Source organism: Talpa occidentalis, unplaced genomic scaffold (genome assembly GCF_014898055.3).
Source record: "Talpa occidentalis isolate TD23 unplaced genomic scaffold, MPIMG_talOcc4v2.1 talOcc4.7, whole genome shotgun sequence".
Classification (NCBI taxonomy): domain Eukaryota; kingdom Metazoa; phylum Chordata; class Mammalia; order Eulipotyphla; family Talpidae; genus Talpa; species Talpa occidentalis.
The window spans coordinates 24,204,245-24,228,450 of record NW_023605083.1 but is presented as its reverse complement, the minus strand read 5'-3'; the positions used below and the strand labels follow the sequence as shown (position 1 = coordinate 24,228,450).

The window sequence follows — 24,206 nt, the reverse complement described above, 5'->3', positions numbered from 1 at the left end:
GCCTGCCAACACTGAAGCAAAATTTTTGGCAACACAACTCCACTAAGTCAAGAAATATGTAGAGAATGGATGAGAAAGATGTACAAGCAGATATAGCAGGTTAAGTGAAATGGAGATTACTGTGAAAGAGGCATATTAGGTTTAGAATGAAGTAATGCAACCCAAGAGATAGCATTTTAGGACTGCTTAGAAAAAGAAGATGAGCCAGCCCAGAGACCACAATCTCTATTATGATGATGCCATTAAAGAAAATTTATTATTTTAAAAACTAGAATTAGAGACAAAAGATAACTTACCTCTGCCTTATAAAATAGTGGTGTGTTCATGTAGTATAATATGAATTCCAGGAATAAAGAGGTCCTTATTTGTTAAACTATGAAGGAATTCTAACTATGAATATATAAATCCAGTCTTATATATTAAATCCAGTGTTTAAAACACTAGCCCTAACTGGTGTTTTGAGTTTCAGCACACAGTGTGAGATCTGCAATAATTTTAATATTGAAAATATTAAATAACTATTCTACTTCTTTGGAAAGTGAATAAGGAGAAAGTAAAGATCTAACATGTTAGTAGTAGCTTTACAACCTAGACATGATTAGGAAAACTACTATTAAAAAAGCAGGGGGCAGGGGCAGGATGTAAAAAAAATGGAACCCTTGTGCACTGTTGGTGGGAATGTAAAATGGTGCAGCTTTTCTTAAAAGCAGTGTGGAAGTTCCTCAAAAAACTAAAAATAAGAGTTAACATATGACTCAGCAATCCCACTTTAGGGTATATATCCAAAAGGATAGAAAACAGGATCTCAAAGACATATTTGTACATCAGGGTTTACTGCAGTACTGTTTACACAGGCCAAAAGGTGAAAGCTACCCAAATACCCATCAATGGATGAATGGATAAATATGGTATCCACATACAATGGAATATTATTCAATATCAAAAAAGAAAAAGATCTTTTCATATGCTAAAATGTGAATAAGCTTTGTGGACACAGCGCTAAGCAAAAGAAGATATTTACAGGTGAATAAATATGGCATGATTCCACTTATGTGATATCTGAAGTAGTCTAATTCCAGAAAGTGGAGTAATGGTTGCGGGTAAACAGGAGTGTTATTCTTAAATGGGTACAGAGTTTCAGTTTTGTAAGTTGAAAAAGTTCTACAAATCGGGGGCACATGAATTTACTTATAGCTAACATTATTGCACTGTACATTTAAAAATGGTTAATATGGTTTTTAAAAAAACTAGGAATGGAAATATCTTGAAAACTTCGGTAAAGTGGTTCAATATAACTTTTGCTTAAGAAAACAAAATCGGGCCTCCCCAGTGGCAAAGCAGGTTGAGCGCTGCACTGTGAAGCTGTCCGCAGCCTCTGCAGCGCAGGTTTGATTCTGGCCACCAGGGAGATTACCACATGGAGCGGCAGACCTCTCCTGCCTCGCCCACTGCTCCCCTCAGTAGTGACTTCGGTCCATCTGCCTTTTCTGCTCCCTGCTGTCTCTGGTGAAACCTTTCACCCTCTTGCGACTGTGGCCTGTACCCTAGCTCTTGTATAAAAATAAAAAAATCTTAAAAAAAACAACAAAATCCCACAAGTGTAAAATCAATTATAATCACTGTAATCTCTTAATAACACTGATTTTTATAAAAATCTAGGCATCTATGATTTAAACATGCTTTTTATAATGGAAAAGAGGTATGCCATATCAGAATTACTTGGAGTTCTTTTACAATATTACTTATTCTCACCCAAAGAGATGCTCCCAGTTGAGTGAGCCATCATTATTGATGCAACTGTGCTATATTCTTCAACAGTGCTGGGACTGAAAACAGATTGAGAATTTCATTTTTTAATGATAGTTTAAGTTTGCAATAAGAAAATTCAGTTTAATCACTTTTCCTATAACAAGGAAGTTACAGATACTTCTTGATATAATTAAGTATTCTTCATACCATAAAATGAATATGGGGTTTATTTTCTGAAGGCATAGGTAATACATTATGTAGCAGCGCTAAACTGCACTACACAATCCTTGTTATAAGATAGGATCTCCAACATACTGGGTAGATGGAGACAGAACCAACAATATATAAAACTGCCAAAGAGAAATACCTCTGAAGACTTCTGAAATATTCTACCCAGAACATTTCTCTTTTGACAATCTTAACTCATGTGCATTTATCTCCAGAAGCCTTTTCTTCCTTGATGTCTATTCTCCAAAGCCCTTTGTTCATCTTTTCCACATAAAGAGACAACTAAATTTTTTGCACCCAAATTTCATAAACAACATTAAAGATATATCTCAATTCCATATATTGCTGTTTCATATCCAGGGAAACAAAGTCATAAGTTAAGAACCAAGAGCTAATGGAATCTTTTCAAACTTACTCCACTTTAGTGCGTTTTTCTTATTGCATATTCTAAAAATCTTTTGATAATAAGAGTTTGGTAGTAATATAAAATTTAGTTCCTAAGCAAATCCATGAATCAATACATCTTACTGGTAACATTTTCTTAAAGATTACATAAAGACATTATCATGGAAATTACAGATTATAATCTCTTCTATAAGGGAATACTTAAGTTCTCTAATATCTTCAGTTTCTGAATTTTTGCCTTCTTTTGTATTAAACAGATATTTTATCATGCACATTTGTAATCACCTTGTTTCTTTCACTGTAATGTTTGTGTTATTTTCATAGTGGTTGTCCTGGAAATTACAATTAGCATTTAAATTTAAAACATGCTAGTCTGGATTAATACTAACTTAATTTCAATAAAAAGTAAAAACTTTCCTCCCTTCTTTTATATTATTGCTTAACAAACTACATCTTTATAAAAGCCCAAAACATGTTTTTGTTTTTTGTAGTTGTTTTTTAAAACAGGAGAAAAAGTTACAAAATTGTATTTATACTTACTTTTATAAGTATGACTTTTACCATTGTTCTTTATTTCTTCATGTGGATTAGAGTTTATCATGTTGTTTCATTCATTTGAAGGACCCCTTACTATTTTCAGTACGGCAAGGCTGCTAGCAATAAATACCCTCAGTCTTTGTTTGTAAATGTCTTAATTTCTCCATCTTTGAAGGACAGTGAAGCTCTAGAATTCCTAGTCGACATTTTTTTAACATTTTGAACATTATCTTCTAGCTTCCAAACTTTCTGATAAGAGGTCAGATATTAATCTTATTGAGGATCCCTTTTATATAACATTATTTTTTCCTTGCTGCTTTCAAGATTTCTCTGTCTTTCACATTTGTAAACTTCACTATGATAGCTCTCAGTATGGATCACTTAGAGTTTATTCTACTTAAAGTGTGCTGAGTTACTTAAATGTGTAGATTATTTTTCAGGTAAGAAGTTTTCACATACTATTTCTGTAAATATTCTTTGTACCCCTTTTTCTCTTCTCCATCTGGAACTCTCATTGTGTTAGTACACTTGATATTGTACCACAGATTTCTTGAGGTTCTCTTCATTTTTTTAATTTTCTGTTCCTCACAATGGATAATCTTTATTGATCTATCTTCAAGTTGACTAATTCTTTCATCTACCAATTTATATCTGCTGATAAGCCCTTCTTAAATTAATTTTTCATTTTAGCTTTTACACTTTTCAATCCAGAATTCTACATGGTTTTTCTATAAACTGTTTATTGAATTTTCTTTGGAGAGCTATAATTCTCATTTGTGCCTTTAATTGTTTAGACACCGTTTCATTTCTTCGAACATACTTATAATAGCTAACTTAAAGTCTTTGTCTATTAAGTCTGAATCTGACTCCCACAGGAACATTTCTCTGTTGGCTGCTTTGTTTGTCTTCTGTGTATATGGCATACTTCCCTGTTTCTTTGCATAATTTTTTATTGAAAAGAACATTTTAGAGAATATATTCCAACGACTCTGGTATCAGAATCCTCCACACCACCCTCCAACAGTTTTTGCTATCATTGGTTATTGTTCTTTCCCTTGGTGCTGCTAGCATTTTCCTGTACTGCTCTATGGATTTTGTATTCCCATAGAGTTCTCTGCTAGATTTTTTTGTGAAGTGCTTGTTTTACCATGAAGCCAGGTATTCTAAGAGTTTCAACTGAGTAAGCATAATTTAGTAGTCAACCAATGGTCAGAAAATTTCTGTAAATGTCTTGCCTAATTGTCTTCAACCCTTTGCCAGAGGAAACTTTGCAATAAGTCATACCTTCAAACTTCAGTTTATAAAACATCTTTCACTTCCTGTTTATACAGCCTCAAGTTTAGTCAGAGGTGATGATCTCCTTTTCTAGGTCTTTCCTGAATAAGAGCACAGCCTTGCATATCATGAAGCTTTATAGATATCTAGGAATATACAGAAGCTTTTCTAAGTTCCCTGTGGTTGGCTTAATGCTCCAGGATTTCCTTTTAAATTCTTAGCCAGGCTTTCTTTGCCCCAACTGAAATCACAGCCTTAAGCAGTGGAGATGTTGCCAACAGCTGCTATTGTTTCAGCTAAGCCCTGGGGGTAGGCTTTTTCTTCCCTCAACTGAGCTGAGCTCTGAATCAAATCAAATAGCCAACCGTTCTCTGAAAATAGAGTTTTCCCAGGGAGCTGCAAGTTTGGACAAAATATTAACTGTACTCTGGGGATAATGCTTTTAATGGATCTCTAAAAGTGGTGAGATCTCTACATTATTTAAAATGCAACCAGCTTTTTAGATATGCCTACCACTATTGCAGGGGAAGGATTGAAGATGGGCATAGCCACAAATTTAAATGTTACAGACTCCACTATCCCAAATTCTAGTAGTTTTCTTTTGGACAGACAATTTTCAGCTCACTTCCTGAGTGGGAGATTGCCAGAAATCTGAAATGGTCAATTGTAGTCGTTTTGCCAAAGTTTTTGTTGTTTTGGAGGTTGAGTACACTGAAATCTCTACTCTACCAATCTGGAAGCCAATTAAGTTCTGTAATGTTTTTAAGCTAACTCCATTCAATTTTTAAGAAAAAAAAATATTTGGTTTTAAAAGTTAAACTTATAAATATTTAGGTCACTGATACTTAAATCTACTAGAAACTTAGGAAAAAACACGTAGCACAAAATGTAGTTAAATAAGAGAGAAACTGATTTGTGAGAGGGAAAAATAAAACTACATGAGCAATGTCACCATATTATATATTTGCTACTAACATGTGAATGATGACAAATAAAAGTTCTTGTCTTTCATTCAAAAGACCTCCCAGTCTTTTCTGGACAACAGAAACAAGTTCAAGTGAGGAAGAAAGCAATTTCATCTTGTCTTAGTTGGCTGATCTAGGCCAAATCCAATTCAACTCTGACAGGGATAAAGAGTCACAGAAGACTAGGAGTGAGAAATTCAACAGAGAAGAGCAATCAAAGAGACCTGAACATAGGAAGCAATCCTATCTCCTGAGATTTGTCTGAAGAGAATCGGTACAAAGAGATTGCCTTTACCTCAAATTCACCCAAGTATCAGTCAAACCAGTGTAGTTAAAGTTAGAATAAGCTGAGCTTCTGTGGAAAGGAGAAAAAAAAAAAAATGCATAACTACTATCTCTCTTCAACATTGTCAGATATTGTTAAGTCAAGGAAAGACCAAACACTCAAGATACGCTAAGAAAAGTAAACATCCTCCAGCAAAACTTTTATTTTCAAGAACACAGTTATGCTTCTTTTAATTTTCTATGCTGTATATAATAAGCCACCTCAAAACTTACTGGCTGGAAAAAACCAACCATTTTACTTGTTCATAAGTCTGGACTGGGCTCAGCTAGGCAGTTTTCTGCTCCTCTCGTGCTCATTCATACAACTGCTTTTAGCTGGCAGGTAGGAACTGGGTTCAGCTGGAAAAACTAGGATGGCTAAATTTCTTTTTATGTAATCTCAGGATCTCTCTCCCTCTTCATGGGGCCTCTTCTCCATATGGTCTCTTTAAGAAAATAGCCAGATCTCTTACATAATGGTCCAAATCTCTGAAAATCACAGAAACAAAAACTACCCAGGCCAACACAAGGCTTACCCAAGACCTGAAATAGCTTTAACTTTATTGTATTCTATTTGTTAAAGTAAACTGCCGGCCCAGTCTAGATTGAAAGGCCTTCACAAGGGCATGAGTATTCAGAAATACGGTTCACTGGAACCACCATCAATGCAATAGACTACTGAAATATTAAGGCCAGTATTCAGATGACTAGTATAAAAGCAACAAGAAACTATAAAATAGTTAAAGCTAAATGAAAACTGGGCAATTATAGTCAGATTCCATCCTGTGTTCTTTACCATACTAAGGGTCAATCTAGGTCCATTGGGGATCTTAATTATAGGTGGAAGGAAAAAAATGAACCTGATTAACCATACAAGCCATATGACATTGGAAAGATTAATCATTCTCTAAAGCCTCAGTTTTCAATTGTAAAATGGAAAACTGTACGCTCATCTTAAAGGACTACTGTGTAGAACAAATAAGACAAGAAATGAAAAAGAGTTTTGAAAGCTAAATTGTTATACAAATCTAAGGAGCTATTATTTAACAGGATCCTAAGGATAGTCAACCTAGCTAAGCTCCACTCTAATAATAAAATTATAATAATCATAGTTAATTATACAAATGCAAAATTATTACCACATTATATGTAATAATGACCTAAATTATATTGTTTTGTTAATATGAAGAATAATAACACTAATGCTATGATTTATTATTGTCTAATTATATGTCAAGTGCTGCTTGATACTTCAGGTAAACTGTAACTCTTAAAGTAACTCAACAAGATAGGTATTATCCCTCTGACAAATGAACTGAGTCAAGGAATTGAGTACTTTAAGTTACATGCTCATGGTCACACAGTTAATGAGTAGGAAATCTGCTAGTAATGCCTAATGTATATTAGGTAATTGAGAAATATTTGTTGTCCAAAGAAGAAATAAAGCCAGTGACTATCTGGCTTGAAAGTAAGGGCAGTTTCAAATATATCAAAGTATCTCTTACTCACACTCCGTATTTGTATATGCAGTTATTAAAACTATCTCAGCAAATATATTTAATTAATGAGCAATTCATCATCTGTAAGATGGTTTCCCATCTGAAAGGTACCTTTATTTTTTTAAACATCTAATCTTTAATCTATCTAATGAGCCATTATGAGTAAATAATGATAAAATTATAATGTAGGATACTGATTGGGAGAGAAAGTGATGCATTTACATACCAAACATCTCTAAAACAAAACAAAAAAAAGAAAACATTAAATGGCAAAATACATGCAGTATGAATGACAAAAGCTCATATTCTTATACACTGAAGTGATCTGGAAAGTTAAAACAAGGAAGAAGAGGAAGAAAAGAAGAAACTGCTCAACAGGGAAATTAATGAATGACAGAAACAAGAAATTATAAAATAGCTAAGGCTAAATAAAAAATGGGCAATTACAGTCAGATTCCATCCTGTGTTCCTGAAGACATAAATGGGCACTCAACAAGAGATATATAAATGCCTAATAAATATACTTTAAAAATTATTATTATTTCAAATAAATGCAAATCCAAATGAGTTTTTTAAAACTATCAGATTGGCAATTTTTTTTTTAATTATAAAGATTGATCATATCCAGTGTCAGAGAGCATGTGAAGACACAAAACATTAAAGCACTGTTTTGGAAAGTATAAAATGTCATGACCTTTCCAGAAAGCAATCTGGTAGTTGATATAAAAAAAAAAAAAAATGCCACTAAAACTGTACCTGGCCTTCTAACTCATCAATTCCATTCGTAAAAATTCATATAAAGAACATAACTGGACAGCTGCACAAATACGCACATATAGTAATTAATCATAATACCAAAACATAGATACATTGATACATTCATACTGAGACATTCAACAAAGCCAACAAAAAGAAATGAAACACTGTTACAGTGAAAAGACGTCCTAGATAGGAGTGTTAAAGAAATAAATCATACGATCTAATTTTTATGACACTACATTTTTGAGTTTTGGGGAGAGAAAGTGAACATGTGTTGGCAAAAGCAGCAGCACCAAAGTATGCATGTACTCACTGAGAGACAAATTCTGAACAGATATGACAGCGATGTTCTAAGCAGATGTGTAGTAATCTTTAAGCAGAATATTTTGTTACTTTCTTTTTTGTATGTTTCTTTATTTTCTGATTGTTTTACACTGTGCAGATATCATTGATATACTCATAGTACAACAAAGTTATTTTCCTTTAAATTATGTACAACTGTCATAAGCCAGAGGTTTACATACTTTCAAATGTTCTTACTTTTAATATAAAATACTGATTAAAAAGCAATTAAACTGAATACTGGCTGAAAAATTATTGCTCTTTCATATGACAAATTCAAAATCATAAATACTTCATACTTGTTTTTACTCACAAATTATTTAGAATTTATGTCACTTTAAAAAGCAAAGAACAGGGCCTCCCCTTGTTGCACAGCAGTTGAGTGCTGGGCTGTGAAGCTGCCCACAGCATCTGCAGTGCCGGTTTGATCCCCAGTCGCCGGGCGTGGGTCACACATGGCGCCCAGACCTCTCCTGCTGCCCGCTGCTCCCCTCTGCAGTGTATTTCGTCAGTCTGCCTGTTCTGTTCCCCACTCTGGCTCTGGTGAATTCTCTCACCCTCCCGCGCTTCTGACTGTACCCAGTGCTTGTATAAATAAATAAATAAATAAATCTTTAAAAAAAATAAAAAAACAAAGAACAAATGTTTATTATAGAATATACTGGGCATAAGTGCAGTGCATTATTATCTTCGAGAAATAATTTCCATTTGTACAGTCCTCGAGCCCTTGATGCTATAGCTCAAAAAAAATCCAGCATCACTTGGCATGTTAACTTGGGAGCTTATTAACTTATGCTTGTTATTTACACATTATAATGAGAATTCTCAATTAACCATGGGTAAGATTATCCACAAATGATACTGTTTTTCAGCTTAGCCACTACACCCTGAGTATAAGCAGTTATTTGCTTTGAGATCTCTCAGCATTATTTACCTTGAATAAAGCCAGTGCTTTAGCAACAGGAATGTTTAAAATCATATATTCAACTTAAACAGTAAATGGGGGTTGGGCAGCTTCTATCCTGAGGACTGAGAGTTTAACTATCATCCAGATATACTATTGTGTCCCCTACCTGGGCCATTTTGATTGTCACAATGATTAGGGCAGGGAGTGGTTCTAACACTGTTTTAGTACACAGATGCTAAACCATGCTGCAACATGGGGTACTACGCCAAGAACTATACTATCTCACAATAGTGTCCCCCTTTGAGATAAGGGCTATCATTTTTTTGTTCAACGTTGTTTTTCTACCCTATTCCATAGTAGGCATTAAATATTTGTTGAATAAAATCAGAGCAAGCAATTTCTAACATTTAGTGAGATACAAATAATGTAAAATAATGAGTGACAAGACAGAAATTAGAGAGATTTCTACTTCAACTTCAAACAGGCCTTTGTGGTTAGGCTCCATTGTAATTATGGGAATCTATAATCAGATAAACCCTACAACTAAAATGTTAGAAAAGCATAACACTCTACACCCATGTTCAAATTATAAAAGGATTATCTCACAGTATAGATTTAGCCAGGTATATGCCTACTTCTGCTGGTAATGATCAGCAATCGGGTCAACTGAAGTCACACTCCTGATGCCAAATTAGCTCAATCTTGCCTTGGTGACTGGGTGACAAAATAGTCTTGTGGTTTAAGAGGTGGGCTCTGAACAAAGACTTTTGAGTTTAAACTTGGCTTTACCGTGCATTGCTGAGTAATTTACATAACATCTTAATATACCATTCCAACCTTGGCAATTAACATCATTTATCATGAGTTCTCACCTATAAAATGAGATCATGAAATAGGTTCACAAACTCCCTATGCTAACTAAAGCACCTAAACTAAATGCCACATCTCAGAATTTTTTTTTTTTTGAACTTTAAATAGTGGGAGGAAGGTGGGTGGGAGGGAGAGAGGGAAGGAGAAATATGATAAGTGGATCTAGTAATCAAATCATAATCACATACAATAACATTTCTGTAGCTAAATGAATGAATGTTCAAAGCATGTGATAAAGATCTGTAAGTTGCCTCAACTCAGCTCAGGTTTTGCAACTAAATTAGTTTTGCCCAACTTTGGGAACTTGGTGATTTTAAGAGCCTTTTGAAACTCACAAGTGAATATAAGGGATCATGACTCTAAAATACCTACTTCCCTCATAGACATAAATGTATACTGTATATATAAGTGCATATATTGTATATATAAGTATGTGTATATTAAAGATACTGCAGTGCATGACATACAGGTAGCACTTAGCAAAGTTTATTGTTATAAAAATTTAGCTAGTTATTAAGTGAAATACAACACTATGCAAGATCGCTAAAGGAGTCAGATGCCTTGCACTAGCTGTAGGAGGAGTGGCCAGATAGTGGTCAGAAGGAAATCTAAGGCAATTATACTAATCAAAATAATGTACAAAATGAGATTTGATTGATCATAAAGTAATTGTACGAAAACAAAGCATCTGTCACACTGAACTCTTTAGTAAACATTTACTTCCTTTGACAAAAAGGAGTTTCCCAGAAATTAAGATCTAAAACATTTATTATTTTCTGCTTCACATGAGGCTTCCTACTTACAACTTTGTACTACTTTCTTCCTAGGGAAGAAAAGAAAAAGTAGATTTGATATTTAAGCTTTTGTTCAACATATTCAACATAGGACCAAAACTGGTTTTGGTTTTGGTTGACCACATGAGGAGGTAAAACAATTTGAGAAGTTAAATAGTAAATGCATGAAGTATATAGAGACCTATCACCCAAATGACGAAAGTTAAATTTGTCCTATTACGGTCTTCATGTTATCAGTTTTCCTGATTCAAACTCCTGGAGAAACTAAGAGTTTTAGGGTAAATGAAAGAAACTATCAGTTGTTAAGCACAACTCTGTACTAAGCACTGGATTAACTATTTTACATATATCCTTTATTTAATTTTCACAACTCTACATGGCAACATTTACTATCCTCATAGTCTGCAAAGATACTGAGTTAATAATTGGGTGAACCATGATTCAAATTCAGGCTTGACTATTTCAAAAACCCAGGCATTATTTGCACAGACCATTATGACAAATGATTACACTTCATTTTCACATTGTTGACTAATTGTCAGCTTCCTTTATATTTTTTATCAAGTACATAAATAAATAAAATGGAATTTCCTGTCTTGTATTAAGGGTATGTTTATGCTTTCTATAATCTCAAATTTAAAATGCACTTGCAATTTTTATCTTAGTTTATAACTGAAAGAATAATAAAATGAGCTCCACAAATTAAACATACCATTTTTAGTTATAAGAGTTTATTTATACACATAGTGCATTATACTTTTAAGCAAAGAGCAGCACAATTATAATCAAAGAAGCTTAAGCTTGGTAAAGACTTTTTTTTTTTTAAAGAATTATTTATTTATTTATTTATATAAGCACTGGGTACAGTCAGAAGCGCAGGAGGGTGAGAGAATTCACCAGAGCCAGAGCGGGGAACAAAACAGGCAGACTGATGAAGCACACTGCTGAGGGGAGCAGCAGGCGGCAGGAGAGGTCTGCACGCCAAGTGGGACCCTCACCCGCAGCCGGGAATGGAACCGGCGCTGCAGAGGCTGTGGGCAGCTTCATAGCCCAGCGTTCAACCACTGCGCCACCAGGGAGACCCTTGGTAAAGACTTTAAGGACAGAGCATATATTTAAATAACTAACCATTCTGATCTTAAAGGATGTTACAGGGTTATTGCCATTCTGGAGTTGAAGAGACTTTTAGGGAGTATCTCTCTTATGACAAATAACAATCACCTTTTCTATAATCTGACCTTATTCTATTTAATAGGTCTGGCTTCAGGGTGGCAAGTTAAGACTCTAACATGCCTATCATTTTGCTATTTTGTTGATTTTAGCTTAAAGTTTATAACAAAAAAATAAGAGAAATACAAATAAACTTGAAAAAAGATTTTAACATCTTTCCCTAGACTAAATTAGTAACTTCCAAGTTACTTGAATCTTCCCTCCTATCAATAACCACTTTTGCAGCTCTTTTTAGCATCTTACCTATTGTTCCATACCCAGAATGAACTGTGGACAAAATACTGATAATTGAACATTATTAGTTTAGAGTGCTAAACATTCTAAACTAAGAGCTCAATAACTAAGTTTAAGAAAAATATTGAGTCATGCTCATTTTTAAAAGTACAAAACTGCTGACATATAATCAGTTCAGAATTGAGTCTAAACAGTTACTACTGAATTCATGTGATTAACTGTTAATCATTATTAGATTTCATATTTTTATTAAAGCATTGCTCAGATTTGTTTTCTATTTGCAGATAAGTAATTTTAGAGACTTTTATAATACAATAAGGTTTATTTAGTAAGGTAAAAACATATTTTGGAATCATTATTATCAGACTCTAGAATTCTATAATATGATGAAGACACCATTCACAAACACTATTACATTTACTCATAAATGTTACTATAACCTAAAATTTTCAAGATCCTATAAATCTACAGAGAGTAGATTAAGAACCAATATATTTAATATTGTTAATGTCACTTTATGATCAAGACATGACATGTTAACTGTATAATGTATATTAGTTTTTATAATTTTTATATTTCTATTTTTAAAACTACATTAGTATTTTAAAACCAATTATCAAAGCTCTTAGTAAAGTCACTTATGTATCCTGTATATTATGTAAAAATTAGTCAAAGAGTGATAGAAATAAGGAAAATGAGAAGAAACTAGAGTTTCTAAATTCACAATGCCAACAGAAAAAGACATATATAAAACTTTTATTATCACTTCTACTAGAATGCAAAAAAACAAAAGACAGTTTGCTATTTTAATTTATAGTCCTTGCACAAAGTAAAGCAATACAGAACAATGGCTCTGAAACCCTTTGTTCTAATAAAATACTATTCAGAGTCCCAATAGAAAAGAAAGAGGACCTTGTCTGTAGACCATCAACATTTCCTGAGGTGGCTCCTGAAGAACTTCCTTGCTTCTTTGCTTGGAAAATATAATTTGAAAGTTACTAATAGAGTGGATAAGAATACTAGAGTACAAGTGGTAAGATCTGGGTTTACATGCTAGAACTTCCACTTCAAAGGTGATCTTAACCTCTCTTAGTGTGGGTTTCCCCATCTTTATAATATGCAAACAATCCTTAACTTACATAACTGACAAGCCGGGAAAAGTCAAATAAGATGCTAGGAACAAAAGAACTTTGTAAGTTGTTACCAACTATACATATAAAGTGAAGTATAATCACTGTCCTATATGCTACACTATGAGAGTACAAATATAATACAAATATTTTTCTTTCCTTACCACTCCCTTTCTCAAGACAACTTCCTTATTTTATATATAACAAAGAATTTAATGCTATCATAATGGAAGGCAGTCCAAAAAAGCAAATCAAAAGAAAAAATGCAGGAAGGAATAGATACATATAGAAGAGTTCTCTACTGCTTCCTGGGGTCATTCAAGGTAAGCTCCTCTTCTCCACTGTTTTCTTAAGGGAAGGACTCTACCAACATGTCTGTTGGTTATTATTTTATTTTAAATCTCCTTGGCTGTTTTAGTAGCATTATTTTCAAGCACTTTGAGTAGAAGTACACTATGGAAACTCTTTTCTCCAGGCTCATGAGCTTTCAACAATGTTTTTATCGGATGCCCTCAACCATAAAAACTGAGTGATAAGGATAAAAAATATGATTCATTTTTGATATAGTTAACTCAAGTGGTTTGAGAAATATAAAGCTGAAAGAACTTTAGTACCAACTTTTGGGTTGGTACTAAATTCCATCTTTATCCATATCTATGATAAAGATTATTATAGCTCGAGTTATATCTCTTATGTACAAATGAATAGTTTTTTGTTATAAATCAGTTACCAAGGTCTCAGACCCAAAGCTAGTCAACATATCTCTTTTGCAACCTTATACAAATAACAAAACTTTGCAAAATGTATATAGGGAGATTTCAGTGTACCCTGTGAAAGGATTTCATTAAGCCACAGGTTTGAAATGGAGGATATAGCTCCAGCTTATTTCTCTTGGGTCTACATTAAGTCTCTTAACCAGCAGACTATGCATTTACTTTGCCATAGATGCGGACAACTGAAGAAATATTAAAATAGCAATGTTTCATCATCTTGAATGGGATAGCTATTGCATTTCACCATGTGGAAAGGTAAGAAAACAAGTTGGCTACAAATATAATCTCAAAGATCAATGGTGATGAACAGCACACATGTATATATACAGTATTTATATACATATATATACATATATACAGTTTCAGACTCTGAAACTGTCACTCTGATGCCCCTCCCATCACCCACCCCACTCTTACCCCTGCTCTAGTCACCTTTCTCAATGCCAATAGAAGGCCTCTCCTTTAACGTACTGTTGTAGAAGTTCTTACACCAAACAGCTGCACCTTCTATCTAACCAACCCATTATTGAATCGGAGAATTATGACATCAGCAGTATGTTGGCCAATTATTCTACCAAATAATTAATATCCACTGATCCCCTCCATATGCTACTATGACATTAGCTGGATTTCATAAGGACAGCAGTTATATTTTACTATCTTTAATTTGAATTTACTCTAGTAAAGGCTTGATTTTTTATAATCTCTGAAACAATCATGGAAATGCATGTCACATAAACACTCTGTTTACTGCCATTTTAGAATGCCAAACCAAACATAATTCAAGGTCACACATGGGTACATATCAAATGGATTAGGAAAAGACTGACAAGAGTCTCATATTTGTGTTCTCATTAAATTACCCAATAATGCCCAGAAAGTTCACATTATAGTGAAACTGTCACATTATAGTGAAACTGATTTTTCTTACTATTTCCTCATAAACTGCTAACCATTTCTTTTGATCCTACCTGGAGTTAGTTGGGGAAATGGGTAGAATGAGGATTTAATAATATTAACTGTAGCAAAACAACATGAAGAAAAGGTCTAATACTATAAAAATAAAAATATACAAGTAGGAAAAGAAACTTCCTTACTATATTATCTATTGCCAACCATAAAGAAAGGAAAAACTTATGTTAAAATCTTACATATATAAAAACCTGCTGGAAAAAAATCCCATATTTGACATATTAAAGTACTCTATATTTTGTATATATACAGTTCATCATTTATAGAGAACATGTGATTGATTACCTCATATTCATTCCATGAGCCAAACTCAATGTACTCGCTACCATAAAATGCCAGAATGACCAAGTGGCCTAAAATATTAAAAGCAAGAAGAATTAGGTTAACATTAAAAATGAACTTTTTAATATTTAGAAGTTATGTAATTATTTTAAATGATTTATTTTTGGATAAATATTGCCATATAATTGAATTTTTTTAAACATTTCTTTGTATGACTGAATCTATGTTTTTTAAAGTTTCCTATTTAGCCAGAAAAAAAAAAAACCCTTTTTAATTTTACAGGGAGAACTTTTATTTTTCAAATAATTAGAATTCAAAGAATAAATACATTTTACAAATAATCAGAAAAAATATAAGTGAGGTGGGGGGAAAGAAGAAGATTCTGTGGAATAATCTATAGTTTTAAATTGTGAAGACTAAACAATCCTGCAAAACAGACTGCTCACTTCTTGCATATAAAAAGCAAAAGAGAGAATGGATTAGCAGCTAATTCTGCTCACTCCTTAATAATAATGTTTCTTTAAAATAAACAGATAAATACAATGCATAAAGGGACAAAAAGTTTGTGAAGTTAAGCAACTACACATGATTATTCCACTTTATAGATATTTTAAAAAGAAATCTTTGATTCAGAAGAGAACACAGTGTTCCTTTCAAACAAATGATTTTTATTGGCTATTATGGTATATTTAGGGTAACAATGACATACAACATGTATTTAAGGATATTCATTTATGCACATTCATATCTTTTTTTGATCAACTTAGTACAGAGCACATTTGATCATTTAGTCAACTCTCAACATCTTCATAGCTACCTAGCATGATTTAGCTTTCTTTTTCCCTTAAAGATGACATTAAGTAGCAGTTGCCATAAGTTTTTACACTGGTCCATTAAACTTAGAAAAATAACAAAGTAAACAGGCACAGCTGAGTATATATGAACAGGGGCAGTTTAAATACACATATTTGGGGTTACTTGAACAAGACAAGACAAGCGTCACTAAAATAATCACAGATGTTTGCTGTGTATTTAGGTGATTAAAGTCAGATACAGCAAAAATGCAATAATCTATACTAATTAACACACCAGAGCTCTCAAATAGGACTTGGTAATTTTAACTCCATTATCAGATTTTCCTGTTACTGTATTGTCTTTAAAAAATACAGGATATTTTGTGCTGAGGGATTACTGTATGTATAAAATAAGTAGCCATACAGTACTACGTAACAACTTTGAGCATATGTTTCTAAGATAATCCTACCCCTTCCTTAACACTAATTCTTTATCCAACTACCTTCACTACCATCTCCTATATCTAACTTAATATCAAGGTAAAAATTCAAGCTAATCTACAGTCCCATGTCCTTTCCTCCTCTCCAAACAGGTTACAAGTAAAATATCTATTTTGAACACATCTTTCTGTTGTCAGCACAAATGCACAGGCTCTCTTCATTTGGATTTATTATAAGTTTCTGAACTACCATACTAGTTCACTGAGGATACAAATTTGTCATTGCTGCTTATCACTTTGACCTTAAAATCCAATTCATTTCTTAAAGCCTGTGTGATGTAACATTCAATTATTCACATAAGAATAGTGACTATGTTAAGTACCTCACATAAAAACATTAAATATATACAGTACCCTACTAGTAACTTACACACTGCTCTGCCAATCACAGGCAATGCTCTCTCCCTCAAAGCTGCCCCAAAGCAATTTGTTTTCCTTGAATTTTTCTCTATTCCACAATTATTTTCTTCTCATCTCTGGAACAGCTTATCACAATATTTTCATCTTGCCCTTCAACATTTATTTACATCATACTTGGAAGCATGCTAGAAGCTGATTAGGTGCTACAGAATACAATGGTGAGCAAAACATAATCAGGTTCTACTACATATGCTATCAAACACTGTCCTTTCAGTGGCTTTATAATTCCCCTGGAACCGAGTGATGATTCACCTTTTCTCACTTTCATGTACTCATACTCCACAACTAATAGTAATAAACAAGTCCAGCTGATTTGTCACCCATGTCAAACAATACCTTCCATCACCACCCTGAGACCTAGGCAGAAGGATCTTGTCCTTGCACTTTAGAAAATCTGCTCTGGTCCAGTGCTATGCTCTCTCCTTTGGACTCTACCTCCGGACATTCCCTAGCCCAAAATCCCCTTGCAGGGCCCTGGATTATTGTTTGCTGGGCAGGTAATGATGTAGGTATACCCATCTCTAAGTGGCCTAAGGGGTAATCAAGGAATGGAGTAAGGTTGCCTGGGGAGTGGGTGTGTGGGCTTGTTATGGCAAAGAGTCTAAAACATGGAGAAAAGGAGGCCTACTGCAAGACAGGAGCAAGGTGACAGAGGGCAAGTTGTCCCCTTGCCAACTACTTTCTAGAACAGAACTTTTGAAAAATCTCAGAATTCTAAAGTCACTCATCTTGTTATATAGCTATGTTTGTCAAATTAGGTGGTGAGAGCATATTTTAATTAAAAGATGACTTGCAACACTTAAATATGTAGAAACATAATGAGTGAGCGTCTCTGGGTCGTCTTCTTTTTTTTTTTTTTTTAAGATTTATTTATGTATTTATTTATACAAGCACTGGATACAGTCAGAAGCGCAGGAGGGTGAGAGAATTCACCAGAGCCAGAGCGGGGAATAGAACAGGCAGACTGATGAAATACACTGCTGAGGGGAGCAGCAGGCGCAACAGGAGAGGTCTGTGCGCCATGTGGGACCCTCACTGGTGGCTGGGGATCGAACCGACGCTGCAGAGGCTGCAGGCAGCTTCGCAGCCCAGCGCTCAACCCCTGGGCCACCAGGGGAGGCCCTCTGGGTCTTCTTATACCCATTCGAGTTAAGGATGGGTCTGATTTCTATATCCTATTTCCACTGATGGTTCCCAAGTGCCAATTTTTATAGCCAACCAAATAATGGTTGGCTATTATAACACCAGCTGTTGTAGTTATAAAATATCTCACTACGGGTCATAGCACAATAACTGGTATCTAATCTAGGTATCTAATCACAATAACTGGTATCTAATCCTAGGAAAGGAACCTAGTTATAGGTGTGATAGTTATAACCCAACTAGCTAGTTATCTACAATATTATCCATAAATTGAAGGTAACAGAGTAGCAGAAAAAGGAGTCTAACCCAGATCTTATGAAATAGAAGTCCACATTCTTTATTCTACACTTCCTTTCAAATGATTGAGTGATTTAGTGGTCTTCAGATGCACTCTGAGCTATTCTACAAAGATCTGCCAGTTTAATCTCCCTAAAGGATCACTTTCATCTTCACATCTGATCCACTTTAAAAAATATACACTGGTTGGCTATGCTCTATAGGTCAAGTTCCAAATCCTTATCCTGATTTTCATTTCCACTGCATCTGCTTCATTTTTCCAATATGCTTCAAAATCTTCACACCAAAGTCATACCTGCCTCTACTTCTATCATGTGCTTATTTCTTTCCTTACAACCAATAGACCTCTCAAACAACCGTCATGATTCATATCATGCCTTAGTTCTACCCTAAACAATTTCCTAACTACTCAAATACAGAATTGTTTTTTTTTCCAGTTATATCCCATAATACTGACAGTGTCTAATCAATCAACAAGTTATTAACCTATGCATTTAGCATGGTGAGAACCATACAATATAGGATATACCGTTTGACTTCAAATTACTTCATAGTTAATCTTGTCAAAAGGCACTACTGGCGAGACCTGAAGTGGCTCTAAAGATAAAGCATATGGCTGAATATATGCCCTGATCATATATTAGCAAAGACTTTGATAAATTTTGCATAGCATATTAAATAGCAGCAATTATTTTATAATAAGCAGAATATTGGGTCCTGAAACCCATTTAGATATCAAAATTTTTGAGAACCCCAAATATCCTTTGTTTATGTATATTACATCTAGTCATGTACTGGCAAATGTTTAACAGCAAGTTCTCACTCTTCCTTCACATCTCTCACAAAAAAAAGAAGCCAGATTTGTAGTTTCTCATCATTTACATGGTGTAAATACTTCCGACATTGCTGATTTCAAGCTAGCAATGTGATACCTGAAAGCTGAGTTAAAAAGGGATGAACAACACTGGCCTTTTCAAGGTTGTCAGAACAAGCTTCAGTACATCATTAATTACATCTATCCATAATCATCACCAGAAAATAAGAAATAGCAATAAACATTAATTTAAATATGAAATAACAAAACCATGGCATGCCAACAAAAATTTCCATTATAAAATATATCTAAATTTTCCAAAACAAAAATGATTTAATAAGAATGGCATTGATATTTTTATAAACTTCTTGTTTAAGACAACTGACACATCTACTTCTATACTTAATATGTTATTTTGATTGCAATGTATGAAGAAAATGTGTCCTCCCACAGACAACTGAAATGGGGAAGGTCTCATAGGCTGGTGACCATTTATGCCTTAAATAGCATTTATATACAGTATACAGTCCGCATAGACTTTGGTGTGGAAAGACTATGAATTGTGACAGTTTGGACTAACTTGATAGTTTAGTTTTTCTCAGTTAGCAATCTTCTCAATATGAAGAATTACAACTTTACATTGAAACATTTAAGCTATTTTATGTGTGTTTACATACACACACACACACACACACAAGTTGGTATGCATATATATTATATTTTCTCCCATTTGAATCAAAGTGCTAAGAATTATCAAGGGGAAAAAGGTAACTATTTAGTAAAAATTTCATTTTTCAGAGAAAAAATTCTATGCAGAGAGACCAATGAAGTTAATATATGAATCTCAACTAAGCAAGACAAAAATATTCAATTAAGCATAAAAGGTATAATTATGTTCTACATTTGTTATTTGTTACAGGGACAACTGTACCGTATATATAAGATGATAAGCCAGTTACTATTCATTGCTGTAAAAAAATGACTTACATTAGAACTGTATTTCATTAAACTATGAAATTTTAAATTTCCCAATTTAATGTTTTTGGCAATATTTAATCCTTTAAACTGATGTCATTAAACAGATAAACAATATAAGTACATAAGTTGTACTCAAGGAACAATTCAGTAATTTAAAATTTGCAGGCAAGTAACAGTGTTTTACCTGAAAGACTGTAGAACATTGAATGCTACTTTCCCTGGGCTCTACGTATCATCTGAGGCTAGTAGTCTCACTCTGAAAATATCAAGGCAATATTAAGCATGTGTTAGATACTTCTTCCTTTCCCTGAAATTACCTTCTCCAAAGAACTAAAATAGGATAGCTATTGCCTACCAATTTAGCAGCACTAGCTACTTCAAACCACTGTACTTCAAACAACTTCTATTCTCTTGCAAATACTATTTGCTCATCAAATTAAATTCCTTTATGGCCCTTTTAGCAAAACACATTATTATTAAAATTTAAATCACACTTTGTATATCAATGATGGACAATGAACATTTCTTAAGGAGTAGGCCCAAAAGCACCAAAGGTCATCAAATTTTTATAGGACTCTGTTGCCTTCTTAACATAAGCTACTGATACTCATTTTCAATTTCCTTATGTTACCAATGAGAGGTTACCAACAAGACTGCGTACTTTATTCATCTCTGTTCTTATAATTTTTTAGGTAAAAGAAAAATCTGGAAAGAGGCTAAATAGTTAAATAATACAAGGTTCACTGTACATACTTACTAACTTGTCTTATTCTTTCAATTCTCCCCTTTGTTAAGGTAGTATTTCATCTATTAGTGCACGTTTTTCCTATCAAGCACTGTTTTTGTAACTTTTATAATCTGCAACATGTTTTATAAAGTAGATTATCTTCATATCATTCTCTTGTGTTTTTTTTTTTACTTTTATAATCATTAAAGAATCTACCCCAAGATTTGAATCTGTGAATAAAACCACTGACCAATAATGAAAAATCAAACATATAGTACATAATATCACTCTTGGAAAAGAATTGCTTCAGATTATATACAGTCATATTGCTATTCTGAACTGCCACCTTCTCCTGCAAAACACCATCATATCTTACCACAAGGAGTTAAGATAGAAAGATGACAATGACAATACCACAATTTGGGTGCTAATGCTAGACTTATTTAACTAAGTTCTCTACATACCTCAATTTTATATTTCACTGCATCTTCATTTTATAACCTCTTTAAATAGGTAATAACCCCATATTTACAAAAAATAAATCCGAGTTAAGGAATTTAAGGACAATTACCTATCAGATGACAAGGTCATAATTTGAATTCAGGTCGATTTTATTCAAAAGACTAGAACTCACATCTTCCCCTAACAATTCTGCAAGCTGATAGACCTCATGCAATATATATTTTTACTTTCTTAAGCTAAAGACATGGATATTTGTGTATGTGGAATTAAGAGTGTCTCATATAGCATAGTTTAGGTCCTCATGGAAATTTTAGTTTTATACAAGCACTCTTGCAGCCTTCTCGTAATATTGTGACAGTTGTGACAAAAATGTATATTCAAGACTAGTTGAGGGAGGTAATCTTCCCATAAATCTATCATACAGAGACTGTGTTTGTGCCTTCAAGAGTAAGCATCAATTTCATACTCATAGACTGAACTAGTGTGCATATCCATATTTCATGATGTAGAAGATAGGGACAAAGTAATGAATTGTTAAAATGTGTAGTAGGGCAGAGACTTAACTGCTATACCACAATTCATAATAACTGAGATGCATGATTGTCCCACAAAGTACTATCCAGTCACTAAGTAAAATCTAGATAGGACAAAGCAAACAGCAGTAAAACTTCATAATATCATTAAAGGTAACAAGAGTCACATAATAATTTTTCTCTAGAAAAGCATACAACTCGATGTCATGAAAGTATTACAAAAATGCAAAAATTAAATACACAGTGGCTCTACTAATTTATTAAGGGGTAAAGAACATTAAAATTAGAGAAATTAATCAACTAACAATGAAACTTCTAAAAGTTTAAATTCTACTTTGTAAAGGTAGTATTTATGTTGAACTGGTGTAATAATTCATCAGTTACCAGGAACAGTCTCCTATGGTGATGCCACTGATCCCTGGATCTACACCATCACATAATAAAACCTTCTAATAAGAAGCTAGTAGATTAGATGGTTGTATTAAAATATCTCAATAAGAAAATGCCACTCTGGGTTAATATTATAGAAATACAAAAGAGCATGCCACTAAATCATTGACAAATACATCTACCTAAAGCAAATTTATTGTTTAAAAAATAGTTTATACTGAGCCATGTACTTGTTCTGTGCCGTGTGCTTGCTTAAGAGGTTGATTTTACCTTTAGCTAAAGCTGTGTATTTTCTAATCTGTTTAGGGCAGCTGTCAAGTAATCAGAGTAAGCAGTGCCATTTTAATAAGGAAGTCTTTTAATGAAATATAATAGGTCACAAATACCTAATTTCTGCTCTTTACTGTAATTGCCAGTCTTTACTGTAACTGCCACTTTAACAATCTTTTCCAAATGCTGACACAAAAGATGAACGAATCAAGGGTATTAGCATGTGTGTATATTTACAGCTTATTGCTGTCAAAGGCTGTAGTTCTACTCCCAATTCCAGCAGCTATATGAGGATCTGTTTCTTTTGATGGAGGCATCCAGTTTCAAAGTTGCAAATGTATCTACATTAATCTCTTTTTCTTGGCTATGTAAGAAAATACAGATGAAAGGATACACAGAAGAAATGTTGACAAAGTTACAGCATAAAATTATACCTTCAGAAATATCAGACTTACTATCACTGTACTGTATATCTTACTAGTTTGTCTTTCTTTAATAAATTCTGTTCCATTAGTCATTAGTTCATAATTTCAAATATATCATTTATATATAGTACAAATGGCATTTTCTTGACAAGTTGTAAAAATTTATTAAATTATCAGTATTATGTAAATATCCACTTAAGCTGTATACCTGGGTTTTCCAATGGAATAAAGCACAAATAATGATTTTTATTTTCAAAAAGCACATACTTTATGATTACTTTGCTGTAATTCAATTTTAAATTTATGATAAAAAGTAAACTAAAAAAAATACTTCCTGAAAACTTCTTCATATATTAATCTTTTTACCCTTTTTGTTTTGCTTTATTTCAAAAGCACACTGTTTTCAACCAATAACTTTTAAAACCTGGTACTATTATTGCTGTTTTAATACCAGAAACCCAATGTACAAATAGCAGTAGTATTACAAGAACTTTGCCCATTTTTGAAAGGCTAAGCTTAAATCAAACTAGCTTACACTGAAAAGAAAACCATGACAACTGTTTGTACCTCTTGCTTTATTATTACATCCGGCTTGGTCACTCTTAGAAATTCAATCTATTATGGTTGCTAGGAGTCTGTTGCTGTGCAACCTAGAAGGGTATGCTGTGCTTTCAGGCTAAGGAGTGCTAATAAACCTGTAGGCTTCCTTCTATGGGTCTGACCAGTGTGTTTAAAGGGCTTAATACTTTTCAAGAGTGATTGGCCCACAATTCAAGACACATCCTATTAAAAACAAGTCACACTGAAAGATTTCTAACAAAGGGACAAAATGCTAAACATACACAAATATTCAAAATGTATCCTCAGAATCCCTAACTAATTTGGTAAAACAAACAAAGGACAGATTATGATCTACATTTCAATTATACCACCTACTATCCTGAAGTTTCTATTTCCAGATAGTCCCCTAAAAGATTATAATGGAAATGTGAATTGAGAAAAATTCAGGGGGGAAAAAAGGCAGTATTAAATACCTTCAACTTTGATTAAAAGAAAAAAATCTATAGCACATATATAAATTGCAATAACAGAAAAATAAATTAAACCTAAGAACCTAGACGTCATCAAGTTAGAAAAACTGAATGCAGCGCCGGTTCCATCCCGGCCAGCCAGGGAGA

The 24,206-nt window shown here is 33.5% G+C and overlaps 1 protein-coding gene across 20 annotated transcripts in view; it reads right to left on the bottom strand.

The window, feature by feature from the left end:
• RFX3 (regulatory factor X3) overlaps positions 1-24,206 on the bottom strand; it is a 275,282-nt gene that overhangs the window by 228,512 nt on the left and 22,564 nt on the right. For 3 of the 20 annotated variants that reach the window (XM_037491495.2, XM_037491502.2, XM_037491503.2), the window contains exons 2-4: positions 20,406-20,477; positions 15,279-15,346; positions 13,031-13,091 (exon numbers count right to left, since the gene is read on the bottom strand). The exons of 2 other annotated variants lie outside the window; for them this stretch is intronic. In XM_037491495.2, coding sequence (XP_037347392.1) covers positions 13,031-13,091; positions 15,279-15,346; positions 20,406-20,424 — 148 coding nt within the window. In that variant the 5' untranslated portion in view covers positions 20,425-20,477. 15 more of the 20 variants (XM_037491496.2, XM_037491497.2, XM_054688849.1 and 12 more) reach the window with 15 other exon arrangements.